A 17,555-nucleotide genomic window follows, 5' to 3' on the forward strand; every position below is an offset into this window, starting at 1 on the left:
GGATGCCCACTTAATGGTGTGGGATTCAGGGAGCACCGCTCACCTTTTAAACATAACAGATTTGGATAGGTATGAAAGCAGTTTTGCACAGGTGACAGTAGCATGACTTGAGGACCCAAGTCTTCTATTAATTCATGGCCCGGATGTGCTAGCAACCCCTAAATATCACCAAATACTTTCCCCCAGCAGTTGAAAGAATAAAGTAATGAATATCTATGTGACCTTATCTAGATTCTAGATTCAGTGTGTTAATACTTTGCTGTGGTTGCTTTGTGAGTGTTTTTATTTGTTTCTGCTGAATCATTTGAAAGTTGCTTTCAATTATCAAGACATTTAACCCATAAATATTTCAGCAGGTGTCTCCGAAGAATAAGGACGTTCTCCTGTAATAACTGCAATACTTTTATCACCCATAAGAATAATTAACCATTATATTGTAATGTCATTTACTATCCAGTTGTAGAAACTGATGTCGGTGCCCTACCCCTTGACCATCCTAGAGGGCACCTGTAAGCAATTTCCATACAGCAGGCGATTTCCTGAGTGTCCTTGCCTCAGCATTTGCTGATGGATGCAGAGGTGCCCTCTGCCTTCCAAGGGCAGGCTGGGGGTTCTGCGGAGCCAATGCTCCAAGCGCGTCCCTCCACCAGTGATGTAGAGAAGTTGGTGGACAAATGCCCACATTTCCTTCACCCTCATGAGCTGATCCTGAGGTGTGTTTCACAAAGCTCATCCGAGGGTCCTCAGCGACATTTGCCCACAGCACAGACCTATTTATTAACACACCCTTTATTGGTTTTCTTCCCTTCCTTATCTCACTTCCTTACTGTGCTTCCTGAGATCGGCTCTAAGTAAACTATATGCAGCCAAAGCTTTGTCGTAAGGTCTCCTTTGGAGGGATCCAGAACCAAGATATCAATCCTTCAAAATGATAACATTGAATAGCCAACTCTTAGGACCACCAAAAAGCAAACTAAAGCCTGATTAGGTGGTGCTGGCAGCCCAGCCAACTGGAATTGTTCTTAGTTATGATTCTTATGGGAACAATGCCATGGGGAGTCTGTGTTGGTTTATGGTGCCCTGCCCAGTCTATCTTAATAATAACAACAGTAGCTGCTTATTAAGGGCTTACGGAGTGTTCCTTCACATGCTTTACTCAATTTAATCCTCACAGGGACTTTGTAGGGAGGGCATTATTCTTATCCCATTGTAGTGATGAAGAACTCGAGACTCATGGAGGTTGAATAACTTTTGGAGTCGCAGAGCTAGGAAGAAGTAGATCTCTGATGTACTTAGCCAATGTGTTAAAATGTGCAAATAAGCATAATAGTCTTTTATCCTGTTGTCATATAATTGGAACAATAGTACTTGCCAGAGAAACTTCACATTGTAAAAATACCATGAGTGCATATTTGTTTAACCAATAAAATATAGTTATCCTCTGTTACTGATTCTTGCAAGTGTAATGCAAAGATTGCCCCATTAGGTGAGACTCCCAGAGGGCTAGAACTTTCCCCTGCCCCAGCTGGCTTGGCACAGCTTACGCACTGGGCCCGGGGTTGCCAGTGGGAAGTGACAGTTGTGCAGCATTGTTTAGGTTGTGTGAAGTCTTCCAGTGTTTTGGCCTCTGTGAAAATCCAACCTCTCCTCAGATTTGCCCCATCACAGTCCTCAGGCTGCCAGATGGTTGGAGCTCAGCCATCTAACTTAAGCAGGACAATGTTCAGTGAGGTGAGCGATACATTCTTGTACAACGTCAGGGTTTTTTTGGAGCACTTACATCCTTGTTAATAGTATCTGTCCCCACCCAGTAATTTAGGTGTACACAGGCACTTAGATCGTAAGAAGATGTCTTTCCTAATTACTGTCTTCCCTAAGAACCCATAAAGAGAAGCAGACTTTGAACCCAATTTAATTATTTACTTGACCCTACTGTCATAAAGTGTTCAAATTCAAGTATTATAAAGATGGTAACAGGGAAGGGATGCATGGTTCTCAGACAACGGAACAATTGGCCAAGGAAGTCAGCTTTTCAAAGCTCAGCAGGTAAGTGGTAAGACTGTTTTGTACAGAAAGTAGAGAGTCAGGGAAACTATAAATATGCCAAGTGAGGGAAACTCATTTTGAAAAGCTGCTGTCCCAGCAGGGGGAAGGGAAGTGGGGAAATCAGTCTTCCTTCTTAAGAAAGTAGCGTGCGGTCTGCCAAGAAGCTTATGCTCTCAGTTTCTGTTGCACACCTGCAGTGGGCAGTGTCTGAGAAAGCTCTACTGGTGACCAGGGTCTGAAATCATTGCTGTTACAATGCTGTCATAGAAATATTTTTTACCAAATTGGGAAATTATGAAAGAATCAGTATTAGCACTAATTGCTTCTTATTGAAAGATTGATGCAGGCTCGTCAACAAGAAAGAATGAGCCTGGAGGGAACAAAGCTTGTTCCTGCCGGGACAGGCCTGGGATGGGGAGAAGTAGTGCTGCCCAGCAAGGTCATGGGCATGTTCCAGCTCCTGAAGGCTAATATTCGTGTTAAGGGGACAAAACTCCAAGTTGCTAAGGTCTGTGGGGTGGTCAGAGACTGGAAGGGAGTAACAGCAGCTTGTTAAAGGAAGAGAGTATTATTGACCTAGGCAGTAGGGTGGGTAAGAGCATGGCCTTGGAGACCTGGTTCCCAATCCTGGCCCTGACATTGACTGTCTTTGGGATCTTGGGCAAATTATATAATCTCTCCAAACCTTTAGAAATGACCTCATGAGGGTTGGTAGGGGCTTAATTGAGATTTAAGTAACGTACATAGAGTGTTTGGCATGGTGTCTGTTGCACAGAAAGCATTCTATGTGTGTTTCTACTATATTCATAGTGCTTCTCTTCAAAGGAAGTAATAAATACCTGTTTTTCCTAGGTGGAAGTGGAGAACATCTTAGGGAGAGGGATGGCAACAGCAAAGCACAGAAGAAAAAGAGGCCTTTATTATTTTTTATTTTTAGTCTGCCCTAGGTGAAGGGGCAGGAGTATTATTGGGGGGGGGAGCAGCGGAGGGATGGGGGGAAGCAGAAATTAACATAGTTTAAGACAAGAGGTCATTTTGCAATTGAATCTTTTTTAAGGTACAAACCATTTGGAATCGTCTCAAAAACTCTCTATTAGCAGAGAACAACTTTACAAAAATGACCAAAGAGAGGCTTTCAAAACAAGCTTTACGTTGTTCAGTGGGGACCGTCTGAGGATGAAATGAGTGTCCTCTGTGAAGATGACGTTCTCAGCTTCCCTGGGGAAAGCTGGTTTTACCTTCCCCAGGGCTGCCCTCTAGCTGCCCGGTAACTTACGGCCTATTTCTTTGTGATGTTGTTGCTGTTGTCTCAAAAATGGTTTAATACTGCAAGTACTTTGGACTCAGTAGTCCGAACAAGACTGTTTAAAAACTAGAAATAGTACTATTGTAACTGGGATGACTCACCTGGGACTTCATTTTAAGTGCTTAATAGACAAGACGAAGGCTCATAAACTCAGTACAGCCAAAGGACAGGAGCAACAGCACTCTCACCCCCCAGCAGAGCCGACTTAAGTTCCGTCAGGATGGCACGGCAGAGCAGTGGCCAGAAGGGAGTGTGCAGATTTCTCCTCTTAGTGCTTGTGTTTCTGCCACGTGAAGTGACAAGTAAGTTCATATTCTTTTTTTGCCTCTTTAAGTAAAGAAAAATTTCAGATTAAAAGTCATCTGTGGGTGTTGGAAAAATGCAAAATCCAAGTTGGAACGACTACATGGTTGGTGTGGTTCAGAGTACAGGAGTCAGATAACACCATAAAAAATTAAATGGAAAATATTTGGATGGTTCTGATATTATAAGCAGGGCGAAGTATTCTGTCCTCTCCAGAGCCACAGCCAGAATTTTCCTACATTTTAATGGATTTTATTACTAATAATATTCAAAATAACCTTCTGCTGTTTACTTGAACATACCACTTACAGGAAAATCTTTCCTGCGTCTGCTCCCCACCCCAGTCTGGAAGTAGTTTTCCCCTTCATTTTAAAAACAATACATAGTCATTGTAAAATAAGTTAGGAAATATATAAATGAATAAAGAAAAGTGAAAATTCCTCCAAATCCCATCATCCAAACACAGTGATTCAATGTTAGGTGTATATTCTCCCAGATTAAAAAAAAAAACACCAGGCAACAATCTCATTGTTTTTTTTTTCAGTAATTTGAGCTTTTAAAGGAAAAGTTAATGTGTTTACAAAATATATTAACAAATATTATGGAAGGGGCAAGTTTCTGGTTTTGCCAGTCATTTTTTACTTTTTGTTACTTGCTTCTGAACCAGGAAAGTTAAAATTGCAATTTGGATTTGTTGCTATACAATAAATGAATTTTTTAAAATGAGAGATGAAAATAAAGTGCTATATATCGTGATCATTCCTGCCACAACTTTTCTATCCCACAAACCACAGCTGTTTAAGTATCTTTTTACTTCACTACATTGCCAAAACAATACTAAAACATCAGAAATGGAAGACCAAGTTCTACCATCTAATCAGAAATATTTTCAAATCAGCTTTTGCCCGTATGCAATTTTTATACATTTAGCATAGTTATTAGAGATGTAATTTACATTCTGCCTATTCATCTGATGTTATATCTTAAATATTTTTCCATTTTACTATAATCCTTTTTCCTTTGTATTTCCCCACTCCCATCCCCTTACTTTGCTATATCCAACCCCTTGAAGTAAATGAATTAAGTCTGGTAAGTATCTCTCCATTTTTTTCTCTATTTTTATCAATCCTATTTCATACATATAGATAGAATTTTTCCCTTTTCCACATAAGTGTGTGTGTGAGTGTAAATGGAGTAAGTCTGAACATACTATTTTCTAACCCAGTGGTTCTCAAACTTCACTGCACGTGAGAACCGTCTGGGGCTTTTAAAAAACCCGGTGCCCAGATGGCACTCCTATCAGTCGCTACAATGTCTGGGGGTGGCGGCAAGGCCTCAGTCATTTTTTAAAGATCTCCAGGGGATTCCAATGTGCAGCAAAGTGAGTGTGGTAACCATCATTTTAAACTTTCTTTTTTTTTTGTCAATAACACATTATGGATCTTTTTCCTTGTAAAATCATATAGACTGGTATGACTATTTCAATGTATTGAGAAGTATTTCATTGTACTGATGTAATACTTATAGGCATTTAGATGTTCATTCTATCTTAAATGGTTTCTTTCTGCACTCCCAGGTTCCTTTGTAACTGTGAACGGTAGAACTGAGAACTTTGTTCTGGACACTAAGTTGGGCGCCGAAGAGTCTCTGAAATGTGATGTTCAAAACCGCACTGGAGACGAAGGGCTTCTCTGGTACCGAGAACAGGGGTCAGTGGATCTGAAGGACGAAAACAAAATCAATTCCAGCTCTGTCTGTGTGTCTTCCATCAGTGAAAATGACAATGGAGTCACCTTTACCTGCAAACTGCAGAGGGATGAGTCTGTGTCTGTCTCAGTGGTGCTGAATGTCACTTGTGAGTAAGGGAAAGGAAATTGCTGGTCACTCTGTTATCTGCACTACATTAAATGGTAGTTGAATCTCAGTCTAAAGAGTATGTGCAGCCCTGGCGGGTGTGGCTCAGTTGGTTGGAGTGTTGGTTCCTGCACTAAAAAGGTTGCAGGTTGGATCCCTGGGGGTGTGCATGGGAGGCAACCAATTGATGTTTACCCCTCCCACTCTCTCAGTCTCAGCAATGAAAAAATGTCCTTGGATGAAGATAAAAAATTAAAGAGTATGTGCATTTTAACATTTGCTTTATATTGCCAAATTTTGCTATTTATGTATTTCTTTTCTAAAAGAAGTTTATTTCAGATTTCAGAGATTTTTTAAATTATTTATTTTTAGACAGAGGGGAAGGGTGGGAGAAAGAGAGGGAGAGAAACATCTATGTGTGGTTGCCTCTCATGTGCCCCCTACTGGGGACATGGGCTGCACCCAGGCATGTGCCCTGACTTGGAATTGAACCTGCGATCCTTTAGTTTGCAGGCTGGTGCTCAATCCACTGAGCCATACCAGCCAGGGAAAATTGTGATATTTATGCTCCCACAACAAAGTATCAGAGTGCCTATTTCCCCACACCATCACAAGCACTGAGTTTGAAATTTGCCAGTCTGATACAATATTTTATTTTAATTTCCTAAATTAAAAATGAGGCTGCTCACCTTTTCATAAATGTATTGGCTGTTCATATTTAAAACCTCAAAACATGAAGCTCTTTGATGGCTGGGTGGCAGGAACTGATAACCCACTGGTGGAACTCCCTGGCGTCAGGAATCCCACAAGTGATTCTATGTCGGTGATCACAGTTGGCTTGGATGGAAAGCTGGTTCTACGTGAGGGTGGTGTGGAAGGTGGGATGAGGGGTGATGTGGGTTAGGGTGATGTGGTATGATTTGGTAGAAAGGACTCTGGACTCGGGTTCAGCAGGCTTCTCTGTGAAAAGTTGCTGCCATTGCTCCTGAGATAAAAGGGAGGAGAAAATGCCAAGGAATCAGCTCTGGGAAGTGCCAGCAGCCTGCAGCTTGAGTTTCCAGAGTGAATCATTTGCTCGTTGCTGGGAATAGGAGTTTCGTTTTTTATTTTCTATGAATTATCAAAACGTGATTTTTTTAAAAGCAAGCTTCCTCTTGTGTACTTGGATAGAATCTAAAACTATTAGGTGCCCTTGGAGGTCTTGTAATCCCTACAACGTGACAGACATGGAAACGGGCTCGGACTGAGGGCCCGAACTATCACGGCCGGCCTGGGGACAGGACACAGGCACCCCGGCTCCTCATCTCGTGCCCTGCCCATTGTATCTTCTGAGGGGGGACGTGGCAGAAATGCCAATGTGGTCTGATGGCTTTAAAAATGATTTTCAGTTTCCAGCCTGAATCCACATTCAAAATCATCTTTATAACCACCTTGTAAATATTGTTGCTAAGCACATGTGGAAAAAACAACTGGTCAGTGATTCATAGTGACAAACCGATAGAAACTCGTCAATCAACAAATCAAAATGAGGTACTAAAAAGGGGCAAGAATAGCATGCACAGTCCTGAGCAAGTGTTATTATTATAAGTAATAATAGTACATGCTAACACGCTATTTTGGGGAGTGTGTGCAGAGGCAGATTCTTTCATACGTTGTTGCTGAAAGTACACACTAAGACCACCTCTTTGGCAATATCTGTCAAAATTTAAAATGTGCCTGCCCTATGAGACCCAGCATTTCTACTTGTGGTGGAGAAACATGTGTGTATGTGCATAGAGGCATCTGTTAGCATATTTACTGAAGCATTGTTTAACATCTAAAAAATGAAAACAATCTAATTTCCATCAACATAAAATGATTAAAGAGTCATCTATTGTACTATAGCACTCTAAAAGCAATGAGCTAGAACCGTGATTCAATGTGGATATATCTCAAAAACATTCAAGTCATTGAGAGAATGAAATCTTTTATGTAAACTCTTCTTACCCTCCTAAAACAATACATTTCCTATGGACATATTTTATGTATAAAAACTATATTTTGAAAAGAGATGCAAGGAGCCCTGGCTGGTGTGGCTCAGTGGATTGAGTACCAGCTTTTGAACCAAAGAGTTGCCAGTTTGATTCCCAGTCAGGGCACATGCTGGGGTTGTGGGCCAGGTCCCCTGTAGGGGGAGCACAAGAGGCAACCACACACATTGATGTTTCTCTCCCTCTTTCTCCTCCCTTTACCTCTCTCTAAAAATAAATAAGTAAATCTTTTTTTAAAAAGATGCAAGGATTTACATCAAACAGATAATGGTGACTATCTCTAAGAGTCAGGAAATGATGAAGATAATGTCAAGGAAGATTTGAACTTTATCTGAAATGTATAATTTTTTTAAGAGGGAATGCTCGCATATAGCTGATAAGCTTAACATTAATTTTAAATGGTTAAATTAAAAGAAACAACTAATAGGGCCGGTAGAATTGCTGGGATTTGTATCTTTGGCAATTATGTTCTATATTCTAGCAGCTTCCTGCATATCCGAATACCATATAACATTCTTGTTGGATATAGATATGGAATTCAAGCTCGTTCCAAAGAACAACAAAATGTCAGTCTCCTGAGTGTTATTAATAGCAGAGCCTTCTCAGGGTCTAATTATTCAGTGTGCAGATTATACAAGCTCCTTTCCCCCTCCTTCTCCACCTTTGCCTCTTCCCTACAGCCCACTTTTCAAGCATCTTATTACTGTTTTGCACCTTGGCCAGAAAAATGCAAAGGGCATGCAGAAGAGGGAAGAGTCAGCTCAGCCGTTTCTCCTCTAGATGTGGGAAAGGCCTGGCGGGAATGAGGGTTGGAATAATGGGGTGAAGATGAATGTGTCCTGCTTACCTAGGGGGCTACAACCTTTCTTATCACGGAGGAAGTAAGGAGTCGCTCACACAAGGGGATGACAGGGACTCAGAGAGCCACACTCACCTTCCACAGATGCCAGAGTTGCCATGACTAGAACACCGTCTAGAGGAGGACATTATTGCTAGAGGATTACTGAGGAAATGCAAATATGCGTTGGTAAATACGTGGCTGGGGCAAATGCAGTTAAACAAAATGTGAAAATAGAGGGTGTGAAGAGCACATAAAACTGCCACCACCAGCACAATAATCGTGCTACCCAGCACTGTGGGGAGTTCTCTACAGGCATTCTCTCATCTAATCGGCACAGCAATCCATGAGGCAGCTGTTCTCCCATCTTTTTAGACAAGGACACTGAGCAGTTACTTAGCAGCTAAGTGACTTCTCAAGGTCATGGTAAGTGATGTAGATGGCATAAGGGCTAACTTCAAGGCCTGTTTTCTTAATATTATACTGTTGTATCCAACACTAGCAGGTTGGTTTATTATATTAATTCTCATCAAGGAAAGACTCGAGGCTTATACTCTTGAGTAGTATTATACATATAGACAGATTCATTATTATGTATATTTGTTTCATGGTTTGTCTTCTCTGCCACATTAAAAGTGCTACTAGGTTTGGAAGTGGATGTGTGTTATTTACGATGGCAGCCCTGGTTCCTGGCCCAGTGGTTGGCATACAGTAAGGCACTCAATAAATTTTTGTCAAATGAATGAATGACTACATGAGATAGACTGAAGGCAGATCTTGAACTCAGACAGCAAACTATTGCTTATCCGCTGATTGAATCTAAATGCTTGAATCTTGCAGTTCCTCCTCTCCTAAGTGGAAAAAACGTCCAAACAGTTGAGGAAGGCAGTAGTGTGAACTTGGTTTGCAATGTGAAATCCAACCCCCAGGCTCAAATGATGTGGTACAAAAATGGTAGCATCCTGAACTTAGAGAATAACCATCACCAAGTCCAACAGACGAGTGAGTCCTTTCAACTGTCAATCTCTAAAGTCCAGAAGTCTGACAATGGAACTTACAGCTGTGTTGCGCATTCATCTCTGCAAAGAAATACCAGAGACTTTCACCTCCTTGTCAAAGGTAACTCTCTTCTAAAATAATATCTGGCACAGAGCGAAACTCAGAATAGATGCTCAGTAAATATTTTTCATGACAAAAAATGATGATGATAATTATGATTAGTAGGTAGGATTTTCTATGGAGAATCATCCCACTCAAGTTGTTTGCCACTAAGGATTCTAGTCGTTCCTTTTAGGGCACATGCCCATTCCATACAGGACACTGCTTTTTGAGCCAAGGTCCTTTTCTGGAACTACACAGGAGAAGATGATGCTGGTAGGCTTTTAGGGATGAATATTTCCATGAATTCTCCTGGGCAACAAGGTTGGTAAGAACTGGACTTTGGAGTTCATAGCCTAATAACAAACAGAAGAGAAGTCAGAAACACATAGAGAATAGATAAGAAAATGGATCTCTAAAATCACTCCTAACTCTGAAATTGTAACATATAAGCTAATCAGAAGAGGGAGTGGGGGCAAATGGCGGGGGAAGGGAGCAGAGTTCTTTCTTGGCTTCGTGTTTCATCCACCCAGGTTTATCACCTCTGCAATATTAGAGTGATTTTCCTTCCTCATAGTTCTTGTTCATGCAGAGAGAGGAAGGTGAGATACCTGTTGTAGCAGATGCAGAAAATGCTCACACACACATTTCCTGGTCTGGGGCCAGGATGCTAGGAGCAAGAAAATAAGCTGAGGCTCCCATATCTTGTTAGAACATTATTCACTTTGTCATTTGCCCACTTATTGCCTTCCTTGCCAGTTCCCAAGAAGCCAACTGAACCCCAGCTAGAAGTGTTGGGCTGGTGTGACCACAGGGCTTCTTATTCCTCCCACTCGGGGGAGGTCTGGGACACCAACAGAGTGGCTGGTGGAGAGGAAGAGCTGCTGTTGCCCAACGCTGTGATTACTGGCATGTTCAGTAATTGGCCCTGCAGAACGGTATCAGTATGCCCAGGGCCTACTTGCTTTAAAAACCAAACCCACAAATAAGCTAAGTGGGATAGAGTCAGTGGAAAGGGTACCATTCTGAGGCCTGTGGCTATTTGCTTCCCCCAGAGCCACAAAAGCATGGCTAGTGGGGCCTCAGGCCATGCCCTTGCAACTGGCTGTAAAGTCCACCTGGCAGAGACTGGGAGATTGTTATCATCCCTCTTGGTTAAGAAGGAATCAAAATTGCTCCATATCACATAAAAAATACACAGCTTGTATGATAAGCAGGATGCCAGCTTAACAAATTGGCTTTCAGGTGGGCAGAATCCTGTTTGGGGTGGAGCTCTTCCAAACCAACCTGTTTTTTCTTATTTCTTCCTGCTTTATTACCTCCCTGGTTGTTGGCTGCCTCTGCAGCATAAGCACTCCACTGTTGGTGATCAGCCTGAATGCCAAGTTTGCCAGGAGCCTCTCTCAGTTGCACAGCTCAGTGGGGTAGTTTCTAAATGAGGCCGTGCAAGCTGGAAATGACATCACAGATCTTTTTTCTTAAGCACAAGATTTTAGCCCATGTGTTGGGATCATCTTACCATGTTAATTTGGGAGGAAATACCAGGTCTGGTTACAAATAAGAGAGTAAAACAGAACAAGGGGAGAGATGCAGTTACACTTGCCAAAGTCACTTTTCACAGAAATTTGGAGTAAGCCAATGGGTCAGACAGCTTATTTCGGCTTGTTTGTAGAGTGAACACTGTCACACGTGGCTTCATTTTATTCAGCGTGGTAAAAAATATTCCAACTCGTGACTGAATTCTGATTCCTTTTCCTAATTGTCCCACTGTTGCTTCCTCTTCATTTTGACATCTCTGCTTGGCGCTGCAAGTATAGGGGGACCCCAGTAAGGTACAGGCCCTTGGGTGTGCCCCAGGGCTGGCAATTACAAAGCCAGAGCTTCTAAGAAGGCCCATTTAGTGGCTCCCCCAGAGGGTTGATGCACCCCACACCCTTGTGAGAACAATTTTTAACAACAACTAAAGAGTAAGAGTAAAGGATGCTTAATCCATTTACTTCCCAAAATTATCCTGAGCAGGAACTAGACAACAATGGGGAAGAAAACAGTTAAAAGGTAATTGGTTAGTGTGCCATACAACTATGGGGGGATAAAATCTATTTCATAATCTTGAGGCACTTGGGGCTTGGGCTTTAAAGTTAGATTTATTTAAAGACTCTCCCTTCCCTTCCACTCCACCTTTTACCCCTCCTATACTGTCTCATGACCCTGTGTTCTGTATAATACTCATCTCAGTTTGTAGCTTTTCTTTGTTTACTCTCTGTCTTCCCAACAAGAATATGAGCTCCCAAAAGGCAGAAGCCTTCCATGTCTGCCCTATTTTTGCAAGGCTGAGGCCAGCACCTACCACACAGTACTCATTCAGTAAATATTTATTGACCACATCTCTCCACCAATTCAATTGCGCAATATATAGTACACTGTAAATTCCTAAAATTGTATCTTAACTGTGATTGGAGCTCTTTCCCCTCCTAGGCTGGCATCAGATTCTAGACACGTAGGCAGGGTCATTTAAAATAACTTTGTTGCCCTGGCTGGTATAGTTCACTGGATTGAGCACTGGCCTGTGAACCAAAGGGTTGCTGGTTGGATTCCCAGTCAGGGCACATACCTGGGTTGTGGGCTGGGTCCCCGGTGGGGGACATGTGAGAAACAACCACACATTGATGTTTTTCTCCCTCTCTTTTTACCTCCTTTCCCTTCTCTAAAGATAAATAAAATCTTTAAAATAAAATAAAATAACTTTGTTGACCTTAATCACTCTTGCTTTTGAAAGTTCCATCCCAGATCATATCAAACACAGTAAAATAAAGTATACAGCGTTACATGTACTTTTCTGCTACACAAATTTTGAAAGGATTTTTATAACTTGCATATGTTTTTAATTTTATCATAAATAAATTATTCATGTGGTTCTTAAGTTTTAAATATTACCATTATTTAAGAGTTGGGTTATAGTGGACACAAAGTAACATTTTATAGATGTTTAAACATTTATTAATTTTGAATAATTTTGCCATTTTTCAATATTTTGGAGCCAATACATCTTTTTCATTTTTAGTTTTCAAATGTTCTCATAGGCCCCTTGGGAAGCTCACAGGCAGAGGACCTGTGCCCATGGTGCCTGGCGAACAAAATGGCTCTGAGCCTGCCTGGTGGTGCTCAGAGCACCAGGGCCTGAGCTGTCCCTGCCAGGCTGTCCTGGCTGCTGTCGACCTCTTCCTGGTCCAAGTTAGAAGTGGCCTCTCTGTTCTTCCACGTCACTCAAGGACATATGGAAATCTCCGCCCAGCTTGGGAAGGCGGGTGCTTAGAGTCCTACTTCCTCAGAGGCACTGTGCAGCCGCCTTGTACAGTGTCTTGTCACCTGCTTGGGGTGCCCTCACTGTACAAGGGTCCCCGCTGTTCCTGAGGCCCACAGACCTCTCTCCCCTCCGTCCAGCAGGCTCTTCACCTTTTCTCTTCTTGCTCTTAAAGTTTTCCTCCCTCTTCCTCACTGGGGCACCCTCTAAAATCTTTTGGACTTTTCAAAAGGCAGGAGAACCACTGACTTCAGCCTACTTCTGCTTTCTGCATGGCAAAGAAAACATGGATGAAGAAAGCACCAGTTGGTCCGACTACCTGCTTTGGGGCAGTTATTCATTCATACTACCACAATTTACCCTTCCACAGAGAAACAGATTCATAACCTGTCTCTGCCAGCGACTAGTTCTGTAACTTTGGACACATGAACTAATCTCTCAAAGCCCCTGGCTCCTTGCCTGTAAAATGGGGATAAAAATACCTGCCTTTTGGGATTGTTGGGGGGATTTAATCAAGAGGATGATAAACATCAAGCACAAGGCACCATGGCTGGGACATATGAGAAGTGCATAAATTAGAAGCATATAAATGTAAGTTCTCATTCTGTGTTTACATTTCCAACAGACAGAGCTACGACTGTACCAATAGAACCCATTATTGCTGCAAGTGTGGTGGTCTTTCTAACCTTGTGCTTTGGACTGATTGCTAGAAGAGAAAGAATAATGAAGGTATCTAAGTATTCTAAGCTATTTAGGTAAAAAGTCATCTAAATAAAAGCCAAGAACTAGCTGCAGAAGTGACTAGAGTTAGGAGCCAAACCTGGACAACCTGGTCTCTCTGCCACATGATCTAAAATGGAAGTGGCTTAAGGGAATAAAACTTGTTTGTGTTATAAGTAAAGATTTACAAAGAATAGACGTGCATGTGGACAAGACTGGAATGAAATGTGCTATGGTGATCGGGGTAGGGGATTTGGGCCTGATTTGTCTTCCTTTTAAATTTCCCTTCATTGTTGCTATGGCAGCTTTGGTACAATAGATAAAGATGGGGAGGAGCATCTGCTCTAGACTTAGGGATCTGCGTGAAAAGGATGGCACTTGCTGCTCACCTTTACAGCTGCCCTGGCTGTGGTGGGCTGGAGTTTGAATGGTTGCAACAGTTAACCTTGCTGGTTAGCATGATGTAGAGTACGTACGTGCATAGGTTAATGCCAGGCATCTGACTCCACCAGTTAATCCAGTGCCAAAGGGAGGCCAATATGGCAGAAGCCTCTAACAAAAGATGAGCACGCCCTAGGCGGAGTTCATTATGCACCAAAGGCCATTCTCCTTGAAACATATGGCAACTGGGTATTATTCAGGGCAACAATGTCTCTCAAGAAGAAAGTTACCCACCCTCTGTTCCAATCCAAAGCAAATTTTTTCCTATGGAAAAAAAAAAAGAGGGAGAGAAAGAAAGGAAAGAAATACACAGCTATTTAAGAATCCTAGAAGCATTTTTAATTAAGAATTATTAATATATCTTCTCTAGATTTAATAAAAATAATTAATGTGGCCAAAGGGCTAAGACCTGGACTGATGCAGAGGTGGCTGTATATTCTAGCCACCTCTGTGCTGGTGTGTATTTTTCCAGGTAGGAGATTATCAGACTTCTGCATTTCCTGTTCCTTGAGCCACTTTGATGCATTCAAATGTGATCCATTTGTCCTTCAAAAAGCCAGAAAACTCATTGCCCTTGTTTCATTTGCCTTTAGCTCTGCATAAAGGGTGAAGGTCCTCAAAGAGACACAGCTCTGTAAGCACCCTGGACTGGGCAGATGATCTTCCATGAGCAGCCAGGTAGCACTGTCCATCCTGGGCAAACTCCACAGGAAATGGGAGGTGCTGGGAGGTGAAGGGGTTCAGAGGAGAAGGGAGGGTGGAGGAGGATCTGTCTCTACTTGCAGGAAGGCAGGTTGGAAGGATGCCTAGAACTGAGAATATCTTTGGTCTAAAGCCTTCTCCGTTTTCAAACAGTTTTTGGCTAATGTTTGTTATTGCCCCTGCATTTTATTGCCCCACAGTGTAAATGACTGAGAGGCTCTACCCTGAGGGGAAGCCACCTGCCCTGTCACAACAAAGTCAGAGGCCACACTCCTCACCCTGGGTCTGTTGGCTCCAGCATACGCAAAGTGGGCAGTGGGAAAAAAAATCTAAAGGCATTCTTTCCAAGGGTATGAGTTTAAATTTTTCTTACTATTATGATCATCATTACAATTAATTTCTTGCTTCATTTCAGGTGAGAAAGCTGAGGTGTCATCTAATACAGCAAGAATTGCACATCAGAACCTCCCTGATTCATGTAGTCCCCTCTGTATTTATTTCTACTATTAAATTCGCTTCTGTCAAATTGCCAGAGGTTATGAAGAAGTGGTTCATTAAGCACTTAACAGTCGTTGTTATGACTAATTTGATATGCTTGTGTAACATTTTTTGTAGATAAAGCTGTTAAGTATGAAAAGTAAGATTTTTGTTAAGTCTTCTCCTTGAAGGGTATGTTAATTGAAATTTGTTCCGAAAAGGTAGATAACTATTTACCACTTAGAATATATTCCTCTAGGTAGGAGGTGAGCAGATACTTGGGTTTCACAAATCAGTGCAACACCGCACACAAAAAATGGGGGGCAACATAGAGTGATCAGTTTTTTAAGTTGCCCAGGAAGCCCATACAAAACATCAGTTGTCATCTACTGTCATTTTAGAAAAAGAATGTTTTAGAGCTAAAAAAAGAAGGATGTCATCTCAGATTATGAAATACTCCTTTAAATGGAAGAAATTTTGTATTGTAAAAAACTCAGCGTATGTCCTTATTTTTCTCTCTCTGCATGACTGACGCAGTCACAAACTTGGGAACTTTTTATAGTGAGGAGGATGAGACCCACAGGGGCACGGGCTAGCTGGCGTGTTTGTTTATAAGCACCCTTTGCTTATTCTTGCCCAGTCCTCTGCGTAGATCTAGCTACTGTGTATCAGTTATGAGTCAGGCTGTGCTCTTCTCATATACCTCAGTGTTAAAGTGCAGCTCTTCCTCTGCTTCCATTCTTAGTTTTCTCCCACTAAGAGTCTCTGCTTTGCTTTCCCACACAACCGGGGTGGGCTGGGGGGAGAAGCAGCCCTGGCCAGAACCACCTTTCATGTCTCTGCTCTGCTTCCCTCCTCCCACTTCACATCTTAGAAAAAAATTATTTTGTCTGATATTACAGTAGCTAAATGTGTCCAAGAGAGAGAAGAGGGACGAAGAATCTGCTGCCTGCCAGGTGTTAAAAGCCCCTTATTGACATAGAAGCAAAAAGAAAAAATGAGCAGAATATATAGAATCTCAACAGACCTGTTTCTAAGAGGAACAGACATATCCTCCTGTTAAGCTTCTCTTTGAAACTTCAGCGTGGAATGGGCGTGGGGGAGTGGGGGGATGGGGCGTGGAGAGAGAGAAATCTGTGGTTTACAGATTTCTGTCTTCTTGGAGGCCCTGACAGGTTTTCATAGGGAAGCCTTCAGATCTTGCCTCTCATTCAGAATTTCTCAAAGTGGAATTCGGAAGCCCTGTTACAATGCTCTAAGGATAAGGTGGGAGGATTGTGAAAACCTGAATGTTTAGACAATTAGAGACTATAAAGAAAAAAAAAACCCCAGATCTCGCCCTGGCTGGCATAGCTCAGTGGACTGAGCGTGGGCTGTGAACCAAAGCATTGCAGGTTCAATTCCCAGCCAGGGCACAAGCAGGCCACAGCCCCCAGCAACCGCACATTGATGTTTCTCTCTCTCTCTCCTTCCCTTCCCTCTCTAAAAATAAATAAATAAATCTTTGAAAAAAAAACAAAACCCGGATCTCAGATGATGGTGGCTTGGGAGAGTTGAAAGTGGAAGAGGAAACAGAAAACCTCTGTATCTAACTGGGCGCGGGATCAGAGCCGAGTTCCAGTCTCAGCTGTGTCACTTTGAGCAAATCCTCATCCTTCTCCTGGGCCTTTGGAAAATGAGTAGATAGGATTAGGATTAATTTTCATGTTAGTCTGAAAATTCTCAAAAGATTCTCACATAATTGAGTTAAATGCTGGGAGCAGTTGGCAAGAAAGATTGAGGACATGCATAATACCTTTGCCCTACCTAATAGAATAATGAATCAACTTTGCTCTAGAACACGTAATAGTTCTGGGGAATGACAGGTCATCGGTAAAAAGTTCCTTCATGCTTTTGAAACACAGTGACCTTGAACACCAGCACAGACAAGGAATAGTAACTAGTTTGGACAGAGTGCAGCAACACCATAAATGGTCCTGGCATTTCATTGTGCCTTACAGTTTTGAAAAAACTGAGCCTGTATGAAAAACTATATCTATTATTTAAATTTAGAAGTTAGGCTAAAGCCTGACTTACAAGGACATGAAATTCAAATGAAGCTGCTGTAACCTTTTCCCAAATGCCTTTTCTAACTACTATGTGATATCTGAAACACCGACCACGCATTCTCCTGGTTTGACCCTTAGGATGACAAATATCAGTGGACAAAAGACAGATGAAGCCATTTGCTCCCTTCCCAAATTTTCTACCAATAAAAAACATAATTCATACTATTTTCTTCCTTTGGGGCTTCATTTTTTGAAAGAACAGGTCTATCAAGCAAACTTTATTTAATAAATAATAGTGATCTATTTCCCCAATTTTTTTTTTAATATTTAGCAATGATATTTACTTGCCAATCTGAACTTCTTTCATGACAACACAATTACCTTGCTTGTG

General features: G+C 41.9%; 1 protein-coding gene across 1 annotated transcript; it reads left to right on the forward strand.

The window, feature by feature from the left end:
* The first annotated feature begins 1,109 nt into the window (after positions 1-1,109).
* On the forward strand, positions 1,110-15,168 carry TMIGD1 (transmembrane and immunoglobulin domain containing 1). The gene is made up of 7 exons (XM_028521546.2): positions 1,110-2,046; positions 3,472-3,654; positions 5,232-5,510; positions 9,218-9,496; positions 13,402-13,505; positions 14,531-14,571; positions 15,055-15,168. The coding sequence occupies exons 2-7, from the start codon at positions 3,573-3,575 to the stop codon at positions 15,056-15,058; spliced, it is 789 nt and encodes a 262-aa protein (XP_028377347.1). The 5' UTR covers positions 1,110-2,046; positions 3,472-3,572; the 3' UTR covers positions 15,059-15,168.
* The last annotated feature ends 2,387 nt before the right edge of the window (positions 15,169-17,555 follow it).

The sequence above is a fragment of the Phyllostomus discolor genome, chromosome 8 (assembly GCF_004126475.2).
Source record: "Phyllostomus discolor isolate MPI-MPIP mPhyDis1 chromosome 8, mPhyDis1.pri.v3, whole genome shotgun sequence".
NCBI classification, from domain to species: Eukaryota; Metazoa; Chordata; class Mammalia; order Chiroptera; family Phyllostomidae; genus Phyllostomus; species Phyllostomus discolor.

Excerpts from the sequence above, each read along its gene's own strand:
- TMIGD1 (XM_028521546.2), top strand. The coding sequence starts at position 3,573 with ATGGCACGGCAGAGCAGTGGCCAGAAGGGAGTGTGCAGATTTCTCCTC. Across the intron at positions 3,655-5,231 it reads TCTGCCACGTGAAGTGACAA|GTTCCTTTGTAACTGTGAAC; the intron begins GTAAGTTCATAT and ends CTGCACTCCCAG. Across the intron at positions 13,506-14,530 it reads GAAGAGAAAGAATAATGAAG|CTCTGCATAAAGGGTGAAGG; the intron begins GTATCTAAGTAT and ends ATTTGCCTTTAG.